The 26,659-nt window shown below is 41.4% G+C and overlaps 1 protein-coding gene across 2 annotated transcripts in view; it reads left to right on the plus strand.

The window, feature by feature from the left end:
• The window catches only part of LOC108678295 (histone-lysine N-methyltransferase, H3 lysine-79 specific), an 80,102-nt gene that overhangs the window by 21,749 nt on the left and 31,694 nt on the right, over positions 1 to 26,659 (plus strand). For both annotated transcript variants that reach the window (XM_018166671.2, XM_018166672.2), the window contains exons 3-4: positions 20,516 to 20,590; positions 21,360 to 21,423. In XM_018166671.2, the coding sequence (XP_018022160.1) occupies positions 20,516 to 20,590; positions 21,360 to 21,423 (139 nt within the window). The remainder of the gene's footprint in view (positions 1 to 20,515; positions 20,591 to 21,359; positions 21,424 to 26,659) is intronic.

The following is a 26,659-nucleotide window of genomic DNA, read 5'->3' on the forward strand; positions in this document are numbered from 1 at the left end:
TGATCTTCATTTCACGCCACATGCGAGGAGCCATGCTGCTCACCCAGCGTTTGCTGGCAAAATTTTGTTGATATCGGCACCTGAAGACTGCGGGGTTCTTTGCAGGTTTTTCTTCTGAACTTGAGTTTGTTTGCATTCAGAGGTCGTTGCGCCTACGCGAGATGATGCTTTCAAAGCGGTTTGGCAACGTGCTTAATTTTTTACTAATGTAAATGAATAAATAAATCGCCACCCAGTGATTAAGCCCTATTCCGAACAAGGGCGACTAAAGCCTCGCGTCGTAGTTATGCACTATTGAAATGCCGAGTACTCGGTTATTGTTGTTTTTTAAACGAGTCACTAGCCACACCTCTCGCATGCACTTAATATTTTGTGTGTACGCCCGTAGGTTGTTTTTAAAGAGCTTAGGGTGTTGCCAGTTTTGGGCAGTCGAGCATCTCTCACTCGCCCTCTGCTGCTCTGTACATTCTTGAACCGGTCTTCACCTCGCAGTGACCTGTCCTGCCCCTCCCTTCACATCGTCCCCTCCTCCTCCTAACTCATTTACCTCGCGTTGATTTTCAGTTATGGCTATCTCCATCTCACGGCCTCTTTCTATTCTTTGTTTAGCTCTAGTTCAACTTGAAATTATTTGTCTCATGTCAAAATAATTCAATTTCTTCCCAATTCTGCATTTTGAATTTAGATTTTTGGTCGTTGCCATTTGTCCTTTCGTAATTTACGAACAAAGACTAGTAACTGACATGATGATATTCTAGTGTTGTAGAATTGTCCTTGAAGCTGAGACGAAGTAAACAAGCGTCACTTGGTGCTCGTCCCGTCCTACACGTGCGGTCGTTTGCCCGGATGTAAGTAAGCTGCATCGTCACCTCGTAGGCTCGAGTGTGTCGTCAGCTTATGGTGCGCTGCCGCATCGTCGCTCTCTGCCGTCTCCAGGCCGCCGTCCTAAAGTGGTTCCTCCAACTCCGCCTGCACTCCTACAGAACGTTGACCTCACACCTGTCCAACTTACTGGTCTTCCCTGACTACAGCCTGTTTTATAACATGTTTATGCCTTCTGATTTTACAACAAGGCTTGTTAGGCTTGGTGCCTCTGTGTCCTCGCTAGCGCACTCTATGCTCCTGGCTGAGAGAACAACATTGCTCAACGGAAACAAGTGTAGAATTATGTATAATCAAAACTGAGAAACATCAAGTTATACTCGATTTTAAATTTTTATTAACTTTCAGTTCTTAAAACACGACTACTAGCTTGTTAGTCTCGATATCAGTTCTTTGCTGATGCACTATATGCTCCAGGCTGGAAAAATAATGGTGCGGAGCTCAAACAAGGCAAAATTATTACATAATAATGAAATTATTATAAACCGTTTAGGAATAAAGGGTACCGTACCCTAATTTAAATTATTGATTTTAAACATTTCAGTCGCAAGAAAATGACATACATGTTGCTTACTTGGAATGTTTAAATTCTGAACAGTTTTTGAAGATCGAAAATATTTTATCCATAAACTCTCGTATAACAGAGGCCAGGAAAAATATCTATGTGGAATCTGGAACAAACACCTTCAATTCGTTGATTAATACGTCGTCTACATCATACGTTGATTGACCGTTCATCAGCGGTTGATATCGTTCTGTATCTCGGATAATTCAAGAATATTCTTGTATTTTAATTTGAGTCCCAGGCGGCAATCGAGTTTTCCTTGATGACCGAACATACGATACTAAGCATTATTTTAAAAAATCAATGCATTCGTTTTTCTTAGACACAAATAGTTTATCAATATGAAATGTTAATTACATGCGTTCGGGCTTGCTTGCACAACGCTGGATGCTGTCGGTTGTTTACGCGTGTGATTTTCCGATGACGTCTTTATTTCCGGGTGGAATTTCTGGACCAAAAAGAATAATCTAAGCGACTGGTTATTTTTGGTGAATGGTTGAATATTTTAAGATTAATTTTGTATAGCAAAAAAAAAACCGGGAGCTTGATGAAATATCGCATCTCCTGTACTGCATCATCATTCATTTTCGATCGCTTCTATAAAACTTGAAAATTGAATGCGCTTGTGTGGAGTTGTTTGCTTGTTGCGCTCTTTGCCGTTGTTTTTGATCGACGCAAATTTTTGTGTCGAACAAAGACGATTGCCAGTATCTTGAAAGCTATCTGACCTCTAACTTTTTCATCGTATGATGAGTACTTCGTACTTGAAAACTTGTTAGGTTTATTTCCCTGACATACCGTATTTAGTTGATTTCCTTCTAATGTAAAGTGACCAAAGTTAGTAATGGTTTAGTGTAATCGGGTTGTACGTACAGCGAAATTATATCGAAGGATTTTACCCAGTTAATATCCTAATTTTACGTATGTTTTATCGCAATACTTATTTAACTGCCAACATGAGGCTCAGTACACACCGATAAGCCTCAAATATCGATGCATACAAAACAGATGGACGAACTCATTTGCTGATTATTGAGACCATTTGTATGAATCTGTTTGTGCACATATAGAAAATATTTCTATCCCTCAAGATGAACTTGTACAGGGTTTGGCGGGCTTTTGAGACTGCTTGGCAGGGTGGAGGCGGGTTGCATTAGGCTCGGTTGAGTGTGGTTGGTGTGAGGTTGGCGGCGCTCCGCAGACAAGCGAGGTTCCCACGCCGGCTGCGCCACATACCCGCTGACACGATTCGCTTGTTCCGACCCCGGGCCTTCTTTACCGAGACCTCCTTGTTGCCTCTCTCACCTCGAGAGGCCATACCTATTGGCCGTGTTATCCTGATTATTAATGTCTTTTACTTTTGATATACATCGTTTCAACTTACTCATCGAAAATTGATGAGTAAATGAGTCTCCTTGACCGAGACCTTGCTGCCGCTCGCACCTCGAGACGCCAAACTTATTGGCCAATGCCGTCTTGCACCCAGAAAGACTGAAGAGTCGTATTGTCCAAATAGTGACACACTTCCTGCACGTAGCATTTATTCGCCCTTTCTAAGCTATGGACATTTGGAGAATGTGTCACTCGTTTTCCTGATTGTAAATTCTTGAGTCTATTCCTCGGTTTCCTCCTAAGAAATATGGTTTCAAATCTAAATTTGAATATCTGTGACTTGAATTTTGATTTGTGTTCCACTCGAACATTACTCAATTAAACATTTATTATTCGATTCAATGATCTGCTTTCAGCTTCACTGGGCAAGTGTGCATGCAGGGAAGACAGCTGTGCTCGGCACGAACGCTGTTCAGTCACTTACTTGCACTGAATAAATCGAGTTGGTGTCATGAGTACAATGAGGGAACCGAACAGGAAGCATTTGTGTACTAATATCACATGATCGTAATTATATGTAAGCTGGACTAATTTTATGTAGACAATATCCGTGTCTGTTTGAATTTGCCAGTGAAGTTCTGAAGACAGGAATTTTGAAGTAAATCTGTTCTAGTTCGAGTTTCGAGTTTGCCTGGATGTATCTTGCTGGTTTTAATTTACTAACGAACATCATGAGAAAATGAACGAAAGTACGTCAACAGTCTAGATTATTATTTATTGGGTTGGGTCGGCTTCTTATCCCATTTAACTTGTACTTAATTCAGATCATACCTCGCGAAAATCCTCTGTTCTCTCCATTTAACGCAATTGTTTTGTGTTGAATAATAAGAATAAGACTATTGTCATGAGGCTGCGACGGAGCAATAGGAGAGCGTTCGTTATTAGACGTGGTGTGGACTGTGGCGCTTTGCCACCGCAGCAATTAAACGCTTTGCAGACGCTGCTTCTCCTCCAACCGGTTGAGAGAGCAGCCCGCGGTCGCCATTCATTCAGACGATTTATTGCGTTTCATCATATTCATCTATACCTATAAAATTTTGCTTTACCGGAAACTAGATGTCAACCGCCCACAGCGCTCAAAAACAGTTTTTTTTTTTTGCTTTTTGTGATTTTAGAGTTTGTGTTGTTTTGAATTTTTATCATGTTACGCCCTCATAGACCTCAATGCTGCAAATGGTAGCGTCAGTATAAATAGCCCTACATTTTGTCGATGTTAGTCAAATCTTAGGTTTTCGTGCCTGTTCCCTGGAGATCCGAGCCTCTTTAAAATTTACCCGCCTATCGTTTACGAGGCTTGTTCATTTGGCAATGGTTTATCATTCATGAACGATAATCTTTATTGGCTTATCATTCATTAACGTAACGTATCTTAATGTGATGATTGCAGCACCGTTTGTTGTTACGGAATAAATAGTTTACGGAACAGCCTTTAGAAGAGTTGGTTCTTATCTGCTTTAAATCATCATGCACTGTTGATTTATAATTTTCCATCCGAATAAATTGTACTTCCACTGTAAATTTCACTCAGGTATTAAGACATGAGTCATGAAGGTACTATGAGTGTCGGGGCGTATTTAAGTATGAGTGAGCATGAGCAGCAGCTGAAGGGCAGTTTACCTTGACAGTGTTGCTGTCTTACTTCAAGGTGCGCATCGCTTACGCTACCGCTCACCAACCTTCGTGCCTAACTGTTTGCGTCATGAGCGTTCTATGGCCTTGCTTTGGTATTCTCTTCTTTGCCACTGCCATGGGATATTACCGAGGAGGATTTTTGCGTTTGAAATCGGCTTTGCAGTTTTTGTTTTTTAATTACGTTACCTGTATCATGGAAAGAAGGTTCACCTCGTTTAATGTATCCAAAAATTCCACTTCGTTGTTTTATAATTACGTTACCTGTATCATGGAAAGAAGGTTCACCTCGTTTCATGTATTCAAAAATTCCACCGCTTTGTTTTTTAATTACGTTACCTGTAACATAGGAAGAAGGATCACCTCGTTTAATGTATTCAAAATTTCCACCTCTTTATGCCATAGTATATATGAGCATTATCAACTCTTGAAAATTTGTTCGATATCGACTTGAAGTGCGTGAAAAAGTTTGTTAACTCACAAAATATCCTTTTGCACATAGGAGAACAACTAAACTTTAGTGTACATGTTAGACACCTGTTTTTCCTGGTTTAAATATGTCTGAAAATATTTATCAGTCACCAAGGCAACTGCTCATTTTAATGTACTAGTCCACTAGTTGTGATCGGATGCCTATTTCAACTCGTGGTCCTTTTAGCAGAAACGTTGTTATTGAAGAGGTGTGAGATGATGATTGCAACACGCATATATCAGCGCCTCTTCAAACTAGTAAATAGGCCAAGTTCGACTAGTTAGTATTTAATTCGATTATTTTATAATGTTGCGGCTTCTACCGGAGCTTCTCGCGTATTAGTCATTTAGTCGGGTGAGTAAACGACTGACAAATTAATGAATCTTAGTCACCATTTTGGCGCTAGTTCCTCTGATTTATTTCTAGTTAGTATTGTAGTGTATATATGGCCGGTATTGTTCATTTATTCGCTTTTCTTACTATACTAGTTATCGGCGTTAGTCCAACGTGTTGATGGTGCTTCGTACGTTTGGTGTCTTGCCCAACAGCCGACCCTGGCCGTCAGGTCGTCGAGGTAACAGCGTGGGCTGAGTTGTGGTGTGCTGTGAGGTTGTGTGTGTACGTGTGAGCTTGCATGTGCACCTATACAGTGTGTACGCGTGCTTTTGTGTGTACACCTGAACAATGTGTACGGCACACGCTTGCATGTGCACCAAAACAAATGCTTGCGTCACTGTCTCAGGTGGATGCCCTTTACCAGATTGCCGGGTGCTTGCCAAGATATTTAGCGACTCCTCCTTGCTTGGCTGTACTCATGCCAAATTGCGGATGCATTGCGACTTGATATAACTTCAATTACGAAATCATTATTTTTATCTTGGCAATGGTAGACAATCGTTTTAATTTACTGTGTTATTTTTAAACGTAGAATTTATGTAGAAGAAACAATATATTAGTTCAGCTGCTGATCAACCTTTCTTTCATCATATGCTATGCACTGGGCAGCAAGTGTAAAAATTAGTTTATGCTCTGTAAATAAAATTTTAATATGAACAAGGTCATAAATCTAAAACTTTTGATTGTCTAAAATTCAATTGTAAAAAAATTATTTACAAAATTGAATGAAGGAAGCTATGCATGTTGATTCTCTGTGGCTGGCTTCGGGGTGATTAATTTGTGCTGCACGTCGTAGGCGTGAAGTTTCTTGAGCTCAGACGTGCCTTCACATTCATGGCTCTGTCGCTTGGTGCTGTGTATTCATGTGGTCTCGTTATTATTGTTAGGCTCAGTCTCGTGCATGCAATAAATTGTTAGGCTCAGTCTCGTGCCTGCAATAAACTATTGGTAGGCTCAGTCTCGTGCCTGCAATAAACTATTGGTAGGCTCAGTCTCGTGCCTGCAATAAACTATTGGTAGGCTCAGTCTCGTGCCTGCAATAAATTGTTAGGCTCAGTCTCGTGCCTGCAATAAATTATTTGTAGGCTCAGTCTCGTGCATGATAATTTCATTATTAAGCTCTGTCGCTTGGCTACAAAAAATTATTCTTAGGCTCAATCTTGTGGCTACAGGGAATTATTTTTAGAACATCTAATGCCTTCAGTGGATTATTATTAGACTCAGCCTGGTGCTTTCATCGTCAGGCTTCGCTATAATCTTGCTATATATACTCGACCTGCCTGCATGTAGCGCGTCTCGGGTCATTTGCTTGCGATGGAGACCTTCTGGAGACTTTACACTGCATGCTTTTTAGCGCATTTTCTCATTTATGGGAACTAATGTGCTCGCCATGTCCGTCCGTCCGTCTGTCTGTCTGTCTGTCCGTCCGTCCGTCTGTCCGTGACCTCAAGTTTTCGTCGACGAGAAAATGCGCTCTCTGTCACTCACTGCAGTGAGTACTGAGTTAGATTTTTTTTACTCATGTTTTGATTTTTTTTTTTATACTAAATTTAGGATCTTGTCTTCACAGGGAAAGATATTTATTCCATTGTTGGGTAAGTGGACCATGAGAATCTCATGACGCTGGCGTGCGTCACGCATACATGAAATGCATCCAGAGATATACTTTATTAGTAACAATTGCGCTTCTGATACTTTCTCGCTCAAAAAATCTCCATTTATGTAATGTAAGTATAGTTTTTTATGATCCGTGTTATATTTAGTATCCACGAATGAATTATTATTTTTTCTTGAAACATCCCCACTTTATAGGTGCTTGCCTTTGTGACCACCTGTGCTTCTGAGCCTCGTTCGCGCATATTATTAATCCCATTTCAAAGGCACACATGAAGATATTTTGAGCAACCTGTTGCTAGCGATGACTTGGTAAAATTGATATCGTGGTGTAAATTTCTCTTAGACTATTTATTATTTCTGTAAAATTTTGTCGGTTCTGTTTTGTCGCAAGTCTTCAAAATTATTGAACGTTATTATATATGTTTGGCATTCTGTGTCTACTTCTCAGTTGTCTTGAAAAAAATTACAAAATTTAAATTTTGTATTTTTTGTTTAACCTCAATTTTAAACTTTGTCCCCACATTGATGTCGCTACCCCTTAATTTACAATCCGATTAAAATTTTATCATGAAACCTTCCTTTTATACTAGATCATTTTATTACCAACTCGATCATCTACCTTCTGTCGAGAACGTCCATAGTAGGTCACTATACAGAATTTGAAAGTGTGTACGGAATGTGAATATAAAAAATTATGAAAGCTATTATTATGAAACTGAAGTTCAGTCCATCCGTATTAGCCAGTATGAGCTCATGTTCATTTGGCAACATTTTACAGGTATATACTATATACATCTCACTTATCTAATATACGACGCTTGACAGTGATAAGATATGGCTCTCTATCATATTTTGACACGAAATAAAGGCTTCGGCAGATATGCAGTGGGCCCTCAGCCTATTGCTCATGATGAACCGTTCGGCTTCGTGGAATTGACTTGTTTTGCATTAAGAAAAGCAGTGCTTGCCGTTGTGGGAGCTGGCCCGCTGCTGTGTACGTGCGCTGCGGACCACACCGTTACCATGACCCTTTAGCCTAGACTGTGTGGCCGCCCTGCTTGTCTTCCCTGCCTAAATTAGTTCTCCTTCCCATCATACTCTCGACATTACTTTTGATCACCTTTTTAGATCACTTTCTTGTGTAGGTAGGTACCTTAATACAACATACATGTCTGACACTATGTGACAAGTAGTAAATGATTATTAATTTTATTTAACGGTGATGGTGAGTGTAATAGCACCGAGTTTCTTATTAATTTACTTTATGATGTTGTTTGAAATTTATTTTACAAATAATAATCTTTGTAGGTGCACTCCGACTTCTAGAGCGTACCACCAAGCCATTGCCCTCATAGAAGTAGTGCACCACGTAGTCACAAGCCCATGCAGCTTGAGCACGCTTTCTAGAATCTACCCACTGCATAACTAAAATGTACCATCTATCTATATAGTCCTTTCATCTAAAGTGCACCAAATAACTACTGTCCGTACATTCGAAGACCTCCATAGAGCCGAACTACCTGCTACCTGCATATATCCAAAGACCAGCATAGAGCCGCTCTACCTGCTACCTGCATATATCCAAAGACCAGCATAGAGCCGCTCTACCTGCTACCTGCGTATATCCAAAGACCAGCATAGAGCCGCACTACCTGCTACCTGCATATATCCAAAGACCAGCACCGAGACGTATCACCTGGTAGGTACAAGTACAGCAGCGTAAAGAATACACCACATGCAGCTATATACGGCGTGCGTTGTTCGGGAGGACGCCCGACGTACAGAGAGCGAGCGCTGGCTCAGTTCAACCAACTCGCTGAGGGAACAGTTAGGCGCCAGCATCACGGGGAAAGCATTTCCAGGCAGCTCCTGCAGTAAGTTATATGGGCTTCTAACATACTCCTCCTGCTCCTCATACGTGCTTCCCGCGCACTCTCGCTCACTGTGTGCATAATTACACATGGTTTGATGTTTATTTATCCTAGGTATATTTATCCTGAAATTCTGTCTACGCAACGCGTATCAAATCAGAGTTTAAATATGTGGTGATCTGATTTTTGAGTTATACATTTCATGAATTCATAAAGGCAAATTTTCGGCTGATTTATAATTTCTCCTGGTAAATAGTGTTTCGCTGTTTTCTTTCTCGTTTTCAGTTATACATACATCAAGATACACCCTGTTGTTGCTAGGTAAAGGAGATCGGTCGATGTGTCGTGATATGTTGAATACGATACAATAAAAACCCATTGCATACATTATGTGACCTTCTTGCTTTCTCAGTTATTCTTCTTTCTCATAGATTGTTTACGTTTCTATTCACTGAGATGGAATGTCAGCGTGTTCACAGACGCGTCCTGCCTACATTTGTCGACAACCGAGTTCACAAATGCTTTCGTATCAACTTACCTGATGTTTGGTGATTCTATCCGCGGCTTTGCATGCAAATGTTGTAAGAATTATATTAACCCTTGAAATTTACAAGAATGTGTGTTGAACGACGGTCAAATTTTTTAGATTTCGTGACCGTATAACGTGGGCACTCCGCCATTATTAATTTTTCTTTATAAATAAATCACTTGACAATTTCTGTAGGGGCTATCTTTTTATTTTTTTGGTTTTGTCAAGCAAATTTTCGCTTGTGGTCTACAATATCTAGAAGTAACCAGTCTCGCCTGTGCACACATTCGTAACGTCCCACGACCGTTATATACGTCGCATGATTCCTTAATTATGTTATAATGCGTAATGCTGCAAGGGTGTTCCTGGGTGTTCGGCGTCCGCTACATCTGCATTGTTCTCTCTCACTACACCTGCGGCTTTCTCTTCCGCTCGATAACTGACCTCAACACAATCAAATACTCATTGTTTATTGTCATATGTCATTGTTCCTGCGCTTTCTAACTGTAGAGCTCCATGCTTTACCACCGTGCGTTTATCTGTGCGAGCCTTTATTGCGCTGCTTCTTGCTTCCGCTTCCCTGCATGTAGTCCCGGATTTTCCTACATTGAATTTCTTCCAACCAGCATCGCACCGTCCGCGATTCAAATGTTCATTGACGTGTTGGGTAGCAGAAATTATCTGCCGTTTCTTCTGCCTGATGCAGCAACGTTCAGTATTAGGCGAGCTCATTAGAAAAATATGATTAAAATGTCTGTCTCAACCAGAAATAATCTGTGGAATTTCGCTTCGGTTTGGACTTTCTGTGTTGTGTTGTTTCGTCAGAGAACCTTAGTGCTCACAATTTATTTGTTTCTTGTACGATTTTTCATTCTTAATTTTAGGAGCGATGTTTCGATTTTACAGTTTTTTTTCATCACTTACGGAGATTTCTGCGCACTTGTAACAATTTTAATGACTTGTTACATACCATCTCGTACAGTTCGCTTCTCCTCTTCTATTTCTAACAGTGAAGCATCATTTGATTGCTATTATCTTTGTGTATTACTATACGCGTATTCTTATTGGTCAGTAAATTTTCCGTATGTTTAAAGACTATATGTTTCCCATCCTTCAGTCCTGATTATTTTGAAGTTCTGTCGATCAGCTGTTGGATACGCGACTGTTCTCAGCATGGCGCACACGTCACGCGCCTCTTCTGATTAATAGTCATAACAAATCATTCTCGATGAGCGTTAAACAGCATAATTATACATTATTCGTTATGGATTATACATTAAAATTGAAGGAATTATTCATTAACGATACCTTGTTGCATGTTCCAATCGGCAGGAAATTATCTACGAAGAACTGAGTTGCTACGGGCATTGGTTGGCACTCAGCTTGCATTAATTGTCGGCGCTCTGCTATCTGTACTCGCATTGTTCTCATTTGATTGCAAGAGTTAATCCATTTATTTCACTAGCATCATAGGCTCTCCCATGTCATATACTGCATAGGTTACTGTTAATTAAGTGACACTGTGCCCAGTAGCGTCTTATACTGACAACACATCTTCTGTGCACGACCAAAAAGCTGCACGTAAGCAGTCCCTGCCATGCTTACAACGAACGCCCTGAGCTCGCATTGTGTAATAACCGTTCTCTGCGTTAGCGTTTCCTCTCTGTGTTTCCCGCTCCTATACGCTGGTGAACTTGTGACGTGCACACGTGTCACTGTGAGACGTCATGAACATTAGGCAAGCTTCTCATTTTCGCTCATCGCAAGAGTCGACTGCTGAGGCTTCTATTGGACTTACCAGGTTAGAAACGACATTAATATCAGAAACTTCCTCACGTTCTTGTGCTTTAGCTTGCTTTCGGTTTCGAAAGTTCTTTGCTTGGCGTGTTTTTCGCCGGGATAAGTGCAAGTTTAATGACTTGCACTATGGAAACTTCGCATCACATAAGGATTAGCGCGCTTGTTTGTACTGTTGCGAGCGTTGAAGACCGCTGCATATTTCCCTGAGTTACAAATGAACGTTGATTTCATATTATGTCACAGACCGACAGACGTACGGGTATGGCTGGGCTCTCAGTTGCGTCGCTGCTTAAAAATCCAGTTATGTCATGGCTTTAATGTTGAGTTCTGTCATGGCTTTAATGTCCAGTTCTGTCATGGCTTTAACGCTGAGTTATGTCATGGCTTTAATGTCCAGTTCGGTCATGGCTTTAATGCTGAGTTATGTCATGGCTTTAATGTCCAGTTCGGTCATGGCTTTAATGCTGAGTTATGTCATGGCTTTAATGTCCAGTTCTGCCATGGCTTTAATGCTGAGTTCTGCCATGGCTTTAATGCTGAGTTATGTCATTGCTTTAATGTCCAGTTCGGTCATGGCTTTAATCCTGAGTTCTGTCATGGCTTTAATGTGTAGTTCTGTCATGGCTTTAATGCTGTGTTCAGTCATGTCTTTAATGCTGAGTTATATAATGGCTTTAATGCTGAGTTATGGCATGGCATTGATGATGAGTTATGTCATGGCTTTAATGCTGAGTATTGTCATGGCTTAAATCTCCTGTTATGTCATGGCTGCAATGCCCAGTAGTATAAAAGCCTTAATGCCTAAGTCACGCTTGTACGCCAAATTATGTCCTGACTTGAACGCCCACTAATGTTACGGTTTGGAAGTGATTTGAGTCAATGCTCTAACGCTCAGTAAATGCACGTTGCGTACACCCTGTTATGTCACGCCGTGAGCACAAAGAACATTTGCCCCGTCGATAATCTTAAGACTGACACGCGTACGTGTATTAGCTTTCATTCGAGAGTTTGCACATGTATCGAGTGTGATGTCGTGCACCTTCAATGCTACTGCAGCCATATATATAAGGGCAGAGGCTCTAGGTTGATTCACCCCCCATATAAGTCAGGTCACCATCACGTCCCATGCTCGTCTGGGTTCCGTTATCGTGCACCGTTAGAGCTCGTCGTTATAACCCCGCCTCTGCGTCTCTCTCTTTCTCGCGCTCTCCTAACTTTTCTTCACTTGATCCACTGTCGTCGCGCTTTGGTGCGTTGAGTGATCCGAGGTTAAATTTTAATCGGTTGTGCCGTGCCGCTAGTTCTTACCGTCTTTATTTTTGCAGGGAAGCGTAATTCAAATAGCTTAAAGATGTGTGCTAAATTACTTGTCAAGGAATGATACACATTTGGCACTGGATTTTCTGATCAAATTAGACTTTGAAGCTTTATTCGCCATAAGGGTGCTCTGGTTTAAAATTAAAACTTGACCTCGAGTTGTTTTGTTGGATATATTTCAAGTCTATTGTATTAATCTTAGAATCTACGCATGCTTCATGAGTTATTTGGCTTAATTTGCATGCGCATATCTTATGAGGCTAGGATAAGGTTCACCACTGTTACAAATAACATGACATTAGAAAAATTATGGAAACACATTTCTACTCAAACTGCTTCACGCTCAGAGTGTATTCGTTTCAGAATTCCTGGTATTTTATTAGACCATGATTGCATTGCTGGAAGAGATTTGTCTTGCGGTTGTGCACAAGAAGACTGAGGCGTAGTGTGGCTTTGCAGCGTCCTGATGTGCGGCCTCGAGCGTGACGCATAACAGTGACCTGTATCGCGATAACAACATAACTGTTGTTATCGCTCCACGCCTCCACGCTGCTCACGTACTCTTCCGTCTTCTCTGTCTACATTTATGCACGACATGTCGAGGTCTCAGTGCCATTCTTATACCAAATGATCTTTTCGATTAAGATTCTAGACCTTCATGAGCTTTCTGTCTTCATTCTTCTCGGTTGATTTATGAATTATTTTTCAAGATGCATCAGTTTTATTTTTGCCAAGTATACTTTTTCTATCCTGACTTTCATTAACTTTCTGTCATCGTTCATTTCTGTTAATACGGGTAGATGCATGATTTGATAAGGTGCCTTCTCCTTACTACACGTTTTTTCGATCTCGATCTTCATAAGACTTGATCCACCTTAACAAAATAGAGCGACGAGCGTTTAATGCCATTTTATGCGATATAATCCAGATAATTCAGAGTTCGAAGTATTCTGAGGTCTTGCATTCCTATGACAATGGGCTTATCCTTACTTTTTTATGTCCATGGCTTAGTAATTCTGCGATTTTTTTATGTAGTTGCCAGGATTCTTGTGAGGGTTTTTTTACGCGCCGAGGTTGCGTTTCCTGGTGCATGCATGTTATTGCTCAACGTGAGGAGTCAGCTGACTTGTGTTGCTGTACGTGCCTTCATTGTGTAGTGCGATATGCGCGCTGTCTTCAGGGTTGAGCTTCGCGCTCGAGATGTTGAGGTTGTTCTAAACCTTCTATGATCACTTGATTTTCCTTTGGTGTGCAATGTTTGCAGAGGAATATGCGGAAAGTTTTCCTTCACCGTGTTCTAGCTCAGTTGGATACAATGTTGAATATGCGCCGCAAATATTTTGTGGCGGTGCAAAGTATGCAGTTGAGCTTGAAGCTCAAATAAAAGATGCATTAGAGCAAGTGGTCACCATAATAGTGAAGCAGGTACCATGCAGTACGCGCAGTGAAGCAGGTGCCAGTAGAACAGGTGACGCCAGTATGGCGTGCAGTGAAGCAGGTGCCAGTAGAGCAGGTGACGCCAGTGTGACGTGCAGTGAAGCAGGTGCCAGTAGAGCAGGTGACGCCAGTATGGCGTGCAGTGAAGCAGGTGCCAGTAGAGCAGGTGACGCCAGTATGGCGTGCAGTGAAGCAGGTGCCAGTAACAGCTGGAGTGCTGTAGTAACGCACTTGATAACCGTTACCATGCAGAGTTACATGTAAAGACTTTCGTTCGTCACACCCGTCGGTTTGTGTCATGGTGCAGGTCGTGTCTCAACTCAGCCAGAGCCACAGAACAGCAAACAGCACTCTGGCCTTTTACTACTGCATGATAAGCCCTGTCTGCTGCTGCTGGTCTAGCTGCTTTCTAACACTACACTTGCCGACTAGCTGCACTACTTTTTTTATAAAGATTGTAGTGCCACTCATGGCGACCTTGTTTTATTTTCCTGGTTCTGTGATCATTCAACGAGAACACGGAGCTGGCGTCTCTCAATTGGATATCGTGTGACCACGATATCCATTCTTTTTCACTTCTGCCTAAGATTTTTAGATTGCATTTTAGATGAATTATCTTGCCCGTAACTTTAATAGGCTTTAGGAAATTTTTTCTTGAAACTTGGGATCGCTAACACGCACAGCGTCAAGAAAGTTGCCAGGCAGGTATCTATTGAATTATTTGGACTGCTGAAGGATTATTTTAATTTAAATGGAACTTTGTAGGTTCTACGATAGTCCCTAATTACCGCGTATGCCTATGTCAATATTATTTGTGTGAACAAAGAGCAAGCCTGCACATCGCTCGCAGGCATCCGGTGTTTGGTGCGGCAGGCCGAGCGTTGCTTCTTGTGTACCGTCACAGCCGAGTTTTTGTAAGGCAGAGCGACGGTTGCTTTCACTGCTAACGCTCCGTCCAGCACGGCGAACCATGCGCAGCCTTCCGCCTCTTCTTTGTGGTCGTCATGCTCATGCCTTATGGCGACTCCATAATATACTTTTCGTTCACTTGTGCTGCTCTCTGCGTTGCTCATCTCATTTCCTAGTCTAGTTTTTGTTTTTTAGTGACTCCTACACCGCATATCCTCAAGAGTTTTGTAACAGGGGCTTGAAGTGCGACAAAATCATGATGTTTTATGGGATAATGCAAGTGTCATTTAAAATGAATTTGAAAATTTACATTTTTAAAGTTCTGATCAATGCAAGTTTATTGAATGTCTGGCATCGGTAAATAATCAAGTGTTTCGGGAAGGAGTGAATGGATTAAAGGGCTTGTTGACGACTGATCGCGTTCTTTGCATCGTTGGAGGTTGGCAACTGATCGTTCTGATCGTCAGCTACGATGTCGATCGAAATAATGTCTTTCTCGTATTTCAGAAGAAAAATGTCTCTCTTCTCCACCAACAGATATCTGATTCGCAAACAAGTTTTGTTGTTCTAGTTTTTGACTCGAATCTTTATGAATCATGATCAAATGTGTTCAATTCTAGCCATGAAGAATTCTATGATATCGTTTTATTTCCTCAGAGTTGTATGTTATTTGAAGATACAATTGAATGCAATCGATGTTATGATCGATTTCTGTACAGTATGAATTTCACTGTCTTACGTAATCCCGATTCGTAATGCCGATGATGATAATTTTACGTATTCGTAGTCCCGATAATGATAGCATCCACGCTTAACTAACTATTGAACTGTGGATCACGCATTCCGGAGTACCCGGGCTCTATTTCGGTGTGCATTCCAGCTGTATAATTTTAGACATTTGCGTGGTGTCACGTTCAGACCTCTATAGTTACTGTATATGCTGGGGGACATGAGGTGCACGCCTTGCGCCACGCTAAGCACAGCACAATGTTGTGTGCGCTCTTAGCCACGGCGGCACGGGCGTCCCAGCGAAAGTGATCGCATGCACTACCTGCACAATAAAAACTTTTATCGGATTGCACTTCATGGCATAGCCGTGCGTTATCTGGGCTTCGTGTGGTGCAGCTCTCTTCTCGTGTAGCCTTGGCTATATAACTGCAGTAATACTGACGGAGCTAATGTTCAACGGAAGCTGCACCATGTAGAAACTTGTAACGTGTTATAATATTATAGCGATGGCCTTTATTGCGGTGCAATAGAGTTAAATCGAGTTTAAGTTGGATAGATAGTTCGCAAGTAGTGAATAACTTGAAACAAACGAGAGACCACGACTGTTGACATGTTATCGCATAATTGACTTGTCGCATAATTTTTTGTGACACGAGAGAAGCCACGACTGTTGAGGACATGTGTCGGAGCTCGTTATGTAGTTGTGTCTCCCTGAGGCATGGAAAAAGTGCTGTGCAAAGTAGATGGTTGCAGGTCCTGGCACATGTCTGGCTTCTTGTGTAATAATCGTTATCGTTAGGAATTTGAAGGTCGTTTTTGGCTTGTATATCGCATCGTTATAATTGACGTGTGCTGCAGCAACGAACAATAGATCGGTATAGGTTGTTAGCGTTCGTATGTTACGCTAACTAAATGAGTTCGTATGGTATGTCAATTATGGTACCTTAACTAATGTCAAGTTTCATCTGCAGACAACTGTATGTAGATGCTACTCACTGTAACTTCTACAGTGAGAACCAATACTTTATCTCTCTAGTTTTCAGTGAAGATCGAAATATTTTGTTTTGATCCATAAATGAAACAAACACGGAAAAGACACGGAAGTGAGAAGCATGAATTTGGCTTCTCTTAATCTGTCTGTATGATTTTATATCACTTCGGTTGCCAGATGTATGCGATAGATAGTAAGTACGTAATCCCTGCAAAAGATTTTAATTCATGGTATTCGATCTTAAATGCACTCGTACATTATGTAACTCTCTGACGCAACTGCTCAGAATATGTATCAGAAATATATACCAAAGATCTGTAAATATTTGCAGCATCATTAAGATTGATATATTCCAATTGCCTGCCCTACAATAGATTCTATGATGAAATGTTGGATAAAGTTTACCTTTTTAGGCATCTTTCAGTTGAATGCGTAAATCCCAAGCTAAGCTTACTTTTGATAGCGGATTTAATTATGCTTGATTTTTTCCCTTATCTTTTAGGTACCCATCAATCTACACTGCTGGACATTTATGGTGTTAACTGGAGTTATCGTACTTCTGTTTCGCAGCGCCTTAATTACCACATGTATTCAGCTAATATCAACTTCCTATATGATGGAACTATGAGGTATCTAATTTCTAGCCTTCCACTTGGATGATGGTAAAATACTGCGTAACTTCATTAGCAAATAACAAAATGAATGTCATATAAGCTTTAGGATGATTAAATTAATTATTAGTTTTACCCGAAAATTTTCCCTGTTTTTGCTGTTCATACTGTAGTACTTTGCTGGCGTGTGTGATGCGGCAATAATTCCTTCAGACATCTGACGTTGATTCACGTTAAACTAAATGTCGTTTGGTCGCATCAACATTAATTAAGCTTTGTTAAAACGCCATTTGCCGGGTGGGTTTGGCAGTAGCATGAGACCCGCCCGCCGTAGCGCGTACAGGCGGGTGTATGGGATAGCTTGGTCGTAAGATGCTACCAGGCGACTTAGAGGAATCAATAGCTGGTGACTGCTGTGCCACTGGCACACTTCCATTATATTGATCAGAGGGGGGACTATCGTCTGGTGCTATCGCTTTCAGTACTCATCCTCCCCGCCTCAACAACGTTAAGCTCCACACACGCTCCACACACAACTATAAACGGCTTCACCACGTACTATACAGTATATGCATAGCAGCGCTGCCGCAAACTGCTGACCGTGAGTGCATATACACCACGAGTCAGCGCGATTGTGTGTGTGTCCAGTTTATTGGTAGTTAAAAATTCAAGTCCTCATATTCTACATTGACCTCATACGTGACAATAAGTAAAAGACTCAATGAAGTGAAAAAGTTCTTACTTTCCTCAGAGTTTGCATGTGGTGCATACTGAATTTAGGAGGCATTTGAGGAGGAAGCGCAGTAAGGCATTTTCTATTATTTTAGTTACTGGAGTCTAGTCGTAAACTATATTCTATTTAATGCCTTTTATTTATACTGATAGAACAAAACGGGCTTCGAATTGTTCCTCACATTACCTACTTTACTTATGCATCCCATCATCTGCCAGTTATTGTTCCTACTCCTTCGTTTCAAAATGAGCAACCCACATCGAGCATTATTGTATTTAAATTCAGTTAATTGAATGAAGTGCAACTTTATTTGTCAAGTGTCGCGCATATAATTTATTATGTCGTGAGAAGACGACTCTGCTTGGGCTTTCTGCGTGAAGAGCACGAGTTGTTTTTTCTTATGTTGCGTTTGCCGTAGGTATGTCTCGTTAGAAACACTATAGTATTCATTTGCAGGCCACCACCAGCACTCTCGTCCAGAAAGAAGCCTGACATGACATGCTCCGCCATGAACGAGCACTGTAAGCGCAAACGGTACACACTGCATAGACAAGATCGAGCACTCTAAATGTAATCTGTGCTCACTGTACAGCCAAGTCCGAGCACTTTAAACATTAAGACCCGAAGATTTACTCATCCTTGTATGTGCAGACTTAAATGTTTTTGGTTTTCTACTTGATGTTGAGTAAGTGAGGCCGACCACAGCTGAGTGAAGTTACTCTCTCCAACCTCTAGTGCTGCGCGGTTTCCCTGCTGCTTATGAGTGATGCTTAGTCACCAAGCATTTTCTGTTGGTTTCTTAATGTTTGTGAGTTGTGTGAGTATTTTTTTGGTCTCGGTTAAACCGGTGACTTTGGGTTGGAGTTGTGTTGTTTTAAAGTTATGCCGCAATCTTGCTGTCACCATGTATATTTTACTGAGTAAACTTCTTGAAGCCAGAAAAAAGTGTTTTCTGTGAGCCTTCTTGCGGGTGTTAAAATATTGGGTTGGGAAATGTTTGAGAAGTGCTCATCTTGTTATTCAATGCTGCTGTACTTATCTCATATGTATTATTTACAATGCGTCACATTTCCATGCCATCTATCTAAGCATTTAAGGTTCCATCACCTTTATTCCTTACAAAGTTATTTCTTCAGAGAATGGAGCCTCGTACGTGCTCCTCTATTTCATTCATTTATACACACTTAATACTCACGTAAAAATAGGTACGTAATCAATTATGCTCCCGTTCTATACTTAATCAAATCTTCCTGAAAGGTTCTGAGATTTTATATTTATCAGATATAAGGTGTATACGATTTAATTAAGTCACGAAATTATTTTCTGTAATGTTTCAAAGCTTGAATTTTTGTAATGACTATTCACTGATGATTTATTAACCTTAATCAAATTAATTTTTGTGTTAGGGTAAGCATGAATTAATTACAAGTGACGATGCGTTGCCTAAATTTTAAAGCATTGTGGTGACACCGAGCCCGATAAGGAGATGTAAATAACGTCTACTGTAAACATTATCTATATTCTCTTATCTTTAATAAAATTTGCTTAAAGAAACAATTCTACCATCATATACCGGTACTTGAAATTATTATATATATATTATTATCAGTATTATGACAAAGAGTGCCAACTACACATTCACATATTTATGCATGCCTTCATCGACAACAATATTATTTATTAGATACATTTAATATTAATTCTACTTGAAACATGCAATTCACACCCAGAAAAATGAGTGAGACTTTGCTATAATGTCAATGTACTTTTGATCCTCTTGTGGGTCATTATGCCTCACTTTGGCTCAGTAAAAGAGCGTATCAATGCTTCGTCCGCTCCTTGGGCGGTAATGTCGCTTTTTGGACAAAATGACGCATTAACTTCAGTGAGTGCATGGGTTCGTGCCTGATGCCCTGGGAGCTGCCCCCCTCCCCCCGCGGAGGGCGGCACCGGTCACCGCAGTGCAGCTTTAACGCGTCCTCTCTTCCTGCTCCTCGTCTAGTTGTTCTCCTTCCATTCTTCTGCTTAGTCTTGCTCACATTCTCTCGTTACTTGCTTCATTATTTCGCTATGAGCTTTACTCCGCGCTCTACCCGTCTGAGGAGGATAGGTTACTTTACCATGATGCTAACGATAATAAATGCACATTATTTTCCTTGTTAAAGTGTCTACTTAGTGGTGTCGTAGTCGAACTAAACTGTACGCGTTCTTACCAGATGCTGGCAGGTGGTTCCTTGTGGCCTTGCTCTTGCAAGACTATTTAAAATATTTTGTTACTCATCTATTTTTTGAATGGCTATTGCTGCGTTAAAACTTGCAAGCTTTTTATATATCATCATTGATATGGTGCGTCGAGGTTTTTATCATTCTGTGGTCCTGCGATGTTATAATTATGAGGTCAGAGCTTTATGATATATGACGTTAGTACTTTTAACTTTTACAATAGTACATTTGTTTACAATTGCACATTTGCGTATGTATAATTGTACATGATGTCTTCATCTAGTATTTAAGAAGTTTACATTGCCCGATGTTTTAAACTGACGAGCGTCAATGTTGTTGAAGTGTAGTTGAATTTTTTTATGAATACAAATGAATATTTGTGGATGAATAATAAGATGTGTGTTGCTGGCAGATGGGTGTGCGAGGACATCCCGGAGCTCAAGATCGCTCTCGAAGTCAACGTGCTCGCAGACTACGACACCAGGAGGTCAGTCTCTGACTCATGTCTTAGCTATGATCTGTTCATATTATTTTTCATATTATTCACCTCATGTCACCTGAACATACTTCAGTAAAAGACAAAAACTATCACATAGACTTATATTGGTAGAAGACAATAGCTGTTTCACATAAAATTATATTTGTAGAAGTCAATAACTATATCACATTAATTTATTTTAGTTAACGTCCAATTAATGAGATATGTAAATGCAAGCAAGGCACAATAGGCAGGAAAGCTTCTAGCTCAATTGAACAGGTACCCGTATACTTAGTAACATTATGCCTAGCATCAGGCTTACTGGCTACCTACCTTGAAAAAGAGTTATCTTTTGTGTATCTGAATTACCTTTTATTTATTTTGGAATAGAATTTTTTTTGCAAAATAATTTTCTCGTTTTTCTGGCGATCATCTCAATTCGACCAAAAATCTCATATCAGTTCATCTAAAAAATGTGAATTGTGTGTTTGTTGAATTGTGATCGTATTCATTAAAAGAATAAAAAAATCAGTAAAGGTTGAATATATGAGCTGCAATTTGGTTTAAGATATTAAATAAAATATTATAGACTTACTCTGAAGTTACATTATTTTCTTGGCGTAACTGAGTTTTGATGATTTATATACAAGGCTAAAGATAAATTTACTAAGCTATAGTTTTCAGACAACTCTAAATATACTATTCGTATGAAGTATATACTATTCGTATTATAATGTAGATCGTCTATATCAAGTTAACAATTGCTTTTTGTTGGCAGCTACGAGAGCATGAAGCAGCTGTGCGACAAGTACAACCGCGCCATTGACTCCATCATACAACTTGTAAGTACTGTGACTGTGCAGTGTTGTGCACGCTTCATGTAGCTGTGCACTGCTGTGCTCGTGTCATGTATGGCCATGCCACTGTAGCCTATATACATGTACGACCTTGTTAGTTAGGCCAACATTCATATGGCGCCTCTCATATCTCTGTGACGGTTGTCAGTGAAGCGGTGGCATGTGTGGCGGGGGCCTGTGTAACGCTTGCCTGTGTGGCGATGGCCTGTGCGGCAAGGGCTTGTGTGGCGATGGCCTTTGAGGCGATGGCCTGTGTGGCGCTGGCCTGTGTGGCGGAGGCCTGTGTGGCGATGGCTTGTGTGGCGGGGCCTTGTGTGGCGATGGCCTTTGAAGCTGTGGGCCATGTGGCGGTGGCCAGTAACATGGCTCGTTGCACGGGCGGGGGGGGGGTGGTTGTTTTGGCCACAAGCCGAAGCTATTTTTAGGCGCCGTGCCGTCCTCAGCCTCTCTGTGTAGCGCTTCAGTATTGAGCAGTAGGGTCTTCCTTCCCTCGCCTCCCTTCCCCTCGCTACTTCCCCTCATTTTCTTCCTCTGGGTCTCTCAGCCTCATCTCTCCTGAACATCTTAGTCTCCCTCACCATCTCTTCCTTTCTGCCTCTCATTCACTGCCTTGCCCTTACGCCCTCTCCCTTACTCTCTCCCTCTCACACACTCTCTCTACCTCACTGCCTCTCTCCCTCACTGCCTCTCTCCCTCACTGCCTCTCTCCCTCACTGCCTCTCTCCCTCACTGCCTCTCCCCCTCACTGCCTCTCCCCCTCACTGCCTCTCTCCCTCACTGCCTCTCTCCCTCACTGCCTCTCTCCCTCACTGCCTCTCTCCCTCACTGCCTCTCTCCCTCACTGCCTCTCTCCCTCACTGCCTCTCTCCCTCACTGCCCCCCTCTCGCCCCTGTGCTGGCTGGTGCCCGCTGTTATCCCAGCACTTCTCTTATAAGCGCGGGCAAAACAATTTAGGTTTAATTAAATTGTATAAAAGCTCCTTTACCGCTTGTGGCGGTAAAGGAGCTTTTCAATTTAATTTTGTGTTTACTGACGGTGGCTTGCGGACGTAGGCTCTGCAATCTACGAGTCTGATGCTTTCCTAAAGTCACTCCACCTATGGGAATAAAAACGTGAACTGTATGTTATCCGACAAAGTAAAATTAACACAAGCACAATTAATTAGCACAAACAAAGTTATCAAATCAATATCAAGTTATTAGTAAGAAACCTGTATCAATGCATTAATTTAGAGCTTAAATATCCAATTCGTAAATTTCATTGTTTTGATTCATTTATTATACTTCTATTTTAGACTTTTGAACTGATTATGGCGCTGACGATACAACATGGAGAAATACGGAAGGCTATTGCCCAAGAATAGCTGCACTTTTTTCTTCCTAGCATTTTATTGAGTCATCCTGACCCAGTTTGGGCATGGAAGGGCGCATATGTAGCACTGCCACGTCCGCTATTTGCCCGTGCTGTGGGTACAAAAAAGTGCGTGTTTTTTTTTCATGATAACTTACTCATTTCGGTAGGTATGATGATATGCGGTGATGTTTATTTCATTTTTAATTTACAGTTGATAAGTGATTCAGGCAATTGAAAAATCTTAACACATAAAATATTATGAATATAAGACAGCGCTCGTGGTTGCCGCGTGTTGATGTGTGGACGCGTGTGTTGTGTTGCGTGTTGTGTGCGAGGGTCAAGCCTTCGGGTCTCGGCGCCTTCACTGTTACCGAGTGTCTCTGTGACCTCCTCGTTACCGAGTGTCTCTGTGACCTCCTCGTTACCGAGTGTCTCTGTGACCTCCTTGTTATCGAGTGTCTCTGTGACCTCCTCGTTACCGAGTGTCTCTGTGACCTCCTCGTTACCGAGTGTCTCGGCGACCTCCTCGTTACCGAGTGTCTCGGCGACCTCCTCGTTACCGAGGTCTCGGCGGCCCATTTCTCTGGTGTATGTGACAACGGTGACCTCATTCCCTTTCTTTCAAATTCTGTATCATTTTTCTCAAAATTAATATCTATTCTCTGCTTGACCTTGGAGTTAGCATCAAAACAGTCGCATGGTCGTTAGTGTAACAAGTCACATGGTAATTAACCTCAGCACCGGTTGCATAATCATTAGTATATACCGTCCGGTCTTTAGCATCAGCTCACACCACATGGTTGCTACTGTACCTGCAGTAGCAGCCATATGGTGTGTAGCAACCATCATAAGTATATCGTACGGTCTATAAGTATTAAAATCACTTGATTGCTTAAATCGCTAGTTTATCGATAATTTAAAAATTAAAACCAAGGATCATAGCCAGAAAATTCACCATGTCTTATTAAGGAAAACGTTTCGGGGTCCAGCTCTATCGTCAGTTCAAAACCAAAAACTCGGGTACAAACAATGAGCAAATAAATTCACATTGACTATTTATGCTTTCATTTGACGATTCATGCTTTAATGTGAATTTATTTTCAATTTTTTTGTGCCTTTATTTCAGGTTTTGAACCGACGATGGAGCTGGACTCCGAAACGTTTTTCTTTGTACGAAATTGTGAATTTTCTGGCTATTTTCTTTGCTTTTAAATACATGATCGTCCGGTCTTTAGTATCAGTTCATACCACATGGATGCTACAGTAGGTACCCAGGATGACTCACTCCATAGGTTATGACACATGGTTGCTTTATAAGATATTTTTAATTTTCATTGCTATTTTCTTTGCTTTTAAATTCATGATCGTCTGGTCTTTAGTATCAGCTCACACCACATGGTTGCTACTGTAGGTACCCAGGATGACTCACTCCAGAGTCATCCTGGACATGCACCTACCATGACACATGGTAGGTGCTGGTCTGGGGTGCGGGCACCTTTTTGCTGTTAGCGCCACTCTTGCTGCTCACCGCTACTGCCCCTTTAGGCTGGCATAGTCACATCTACTTCTATCCTTGTTGCTCCTCTGCCTTTTATCATCACCGCATTAATTGTTGTTTGTGAAGGCTTTCTGCTTTCCATGTTATTTTTCTCTGCTTTTATCATCACCGCATTAATTGTTGTTTGTGAAGGCCTCCTGCTTTCCATGTTATTTTTCTCTGCTTTTATCATCACCGCATCAATTGCTGTTTGTGAAGGCTCTCTGCTTTTCATGTTGTTGTTCTATGCGCAGCTACTCTCCTGTGCTTCCATCTGGGGAGTCATCGTTATAAGTTAAGAAAGTAGCTCGCGTCTTGCTTTTAAAGCTCTACGCTGATCTCACCTCGCAGTGACACGTAACCGTGATGTCTTCATTACAGCAGCAAGGACGCACTTGATTGAACGAGTAAATAGCTTGACGTTTGTTATTGTGCTCGCACGCACATGTTAAGGAAGCGTTCAGGGCTACACGTTCACGAGGGTAGATGATAGGGTGAGGGGCGGCAACCCTGGCACGGTATTGATCTTGTACTGCCCTTCCCTCGCGTCTCTTCCCCTCACCGTTCCTTCCCCCAGCCCTCTTTAAAGCTACCAATATAGAAGAGAAGCGAGACCCATCATCCGTGCATGTGACACTGCCCCCGCCATACCCAACACCTAGGCACCCCCTACCGCTGGTATGTCACTTGCGGTCCACATTTACGCCTCCTCCCCTCCTCTGCCAGCAGTTCCCTGTAACCTATCTGTTAGCCTCTTGCAACCTGATATTGGCATTGCTGCACTCACGTGTGGTTCAGCCTTTTGATTGAGGAACATCTTTGATATCGGTCGAACAATATTGAACTATTCATAACAACAGCATCTGTATGGTTGGCAGAGTAGCAAGAGCTACTGTGGCAGCAGAATCATACAGAATTTGCTCATCAAGAGGTTCCTGGAATGTTAATCTTCATCAATGTACTTGGTATTGAAGTATGTACCTATGCAAATGACGTTGTCATCAAAACCGGTCATGCGAAGTTATTACTTCAAATTCTTACGTAGGATACTTGTCTTAGGCATTTGCTTGAAATACTCATCTCAACTACCAAACTCGAATAAACCCGAATTATTTTCTGATCTTGTCACCCTCGAATTGTGTTCTGATCCATACTCGAGTGTAACATTTGTCCAACCTAATTAGGCAACGTAACATTTGTCCAACCTAATTAGGCAACGTAACATTTGTCCAGCCTAATTAGGCAACGTAACATTTGTCCAGCCTAATTAGGCAACGTAACATTTGTCCAGCCTAATTAGGCAAGTTAGGCGCGTAAGAATGAGTGAGGTTTGCGTGCTGGCAGGTCATGCGTGCAGCGCCAGCTGTGCCGTGCGTGGGTGCAGCGTGAGGCTGAGCTCTGCTTGCCTAGCACAGCCTTCCACTTCTTGTTCAAAAAACACTAACGAGCGAGTAAAGAGCTCAATTATTAATAATGAGTCTTGAATCCAAATCGTTATGCATGAGCGTAGACTCATGTTTAAACTGATTTAATTCCGACTTATGTGGTATTAAAGGGCAGTGCCTGCATCGCCGTGAATTGCGTACAGTGCAATGGTGAATAATTCTTTCGTTGTATTCATACGCAGAACTACTAATGCTTGGTTTACCTGGGGTCTTTCTATACACCTGGCCTGTGAGCGAGATCATTGAACCATGCATGTAAAAACAGCTCATAGTAATGTCGATAAAACATTACATATGTCTAGCTTCGCCCGTAAATTGCTCACATCGGATGAGTAATATAATTATTATAAGTACACATTATTATAAGTAATAATGGCCAAGATATGACAACTTTTAGAGTGAGGTGACCGCAGCAACTTCAACAACTTTTGAACAATTCTAAGAATATTCTTAAAGTACCGTAGTACTTAGTTACTGTAGTGTATGTAGGGGCTCGAAGTAAAGCGTTATCTTAGTAACTTGTTGACTATTGAGCCAGTCCCTGGTGTGTAGGCATGTGTTGTGTCTGCCTCACTACCGCCTACACAGAACGGTCAAGCCCCGTCTACCTTCCTGGCTGATGGCGCACTATAATAAGCCCAGGACATGAACTTGTGGCCTTATGGCTACTCTGTGGCAAAATTAAATTCCCATGAATGGCTTCACGAGGTACACTGTCAATGCAGTGCTCATTCATTTATGCTCGCGCATGTACACTATACACATTCATGCAAGTTTTTCGTTTCTGTTTCATGGTCATTACAAATGTTACATCCGTGCTATAAATATTATTTGTTTCAAAATAAAGTGCGTGTCGTGTAATAGACGAGATGGTATTTTTTTCTG

This window comes from Hyalella azteca, unplaced genomic scaffold (assembly GCF_000764305.2).
Source record: "Hyalella azteca isolate HAZT.00-mixed unplaced genomic scaffold, Hazt_2.0.2 contig2384, whole genome shotgun sequence".
Lineage (NCBI taxonomy): Eukaryota > Metazoa > Arthropoda > Malacostraca > Amphipoda > Hyalellidae > Hyalella > Hyalella azteca.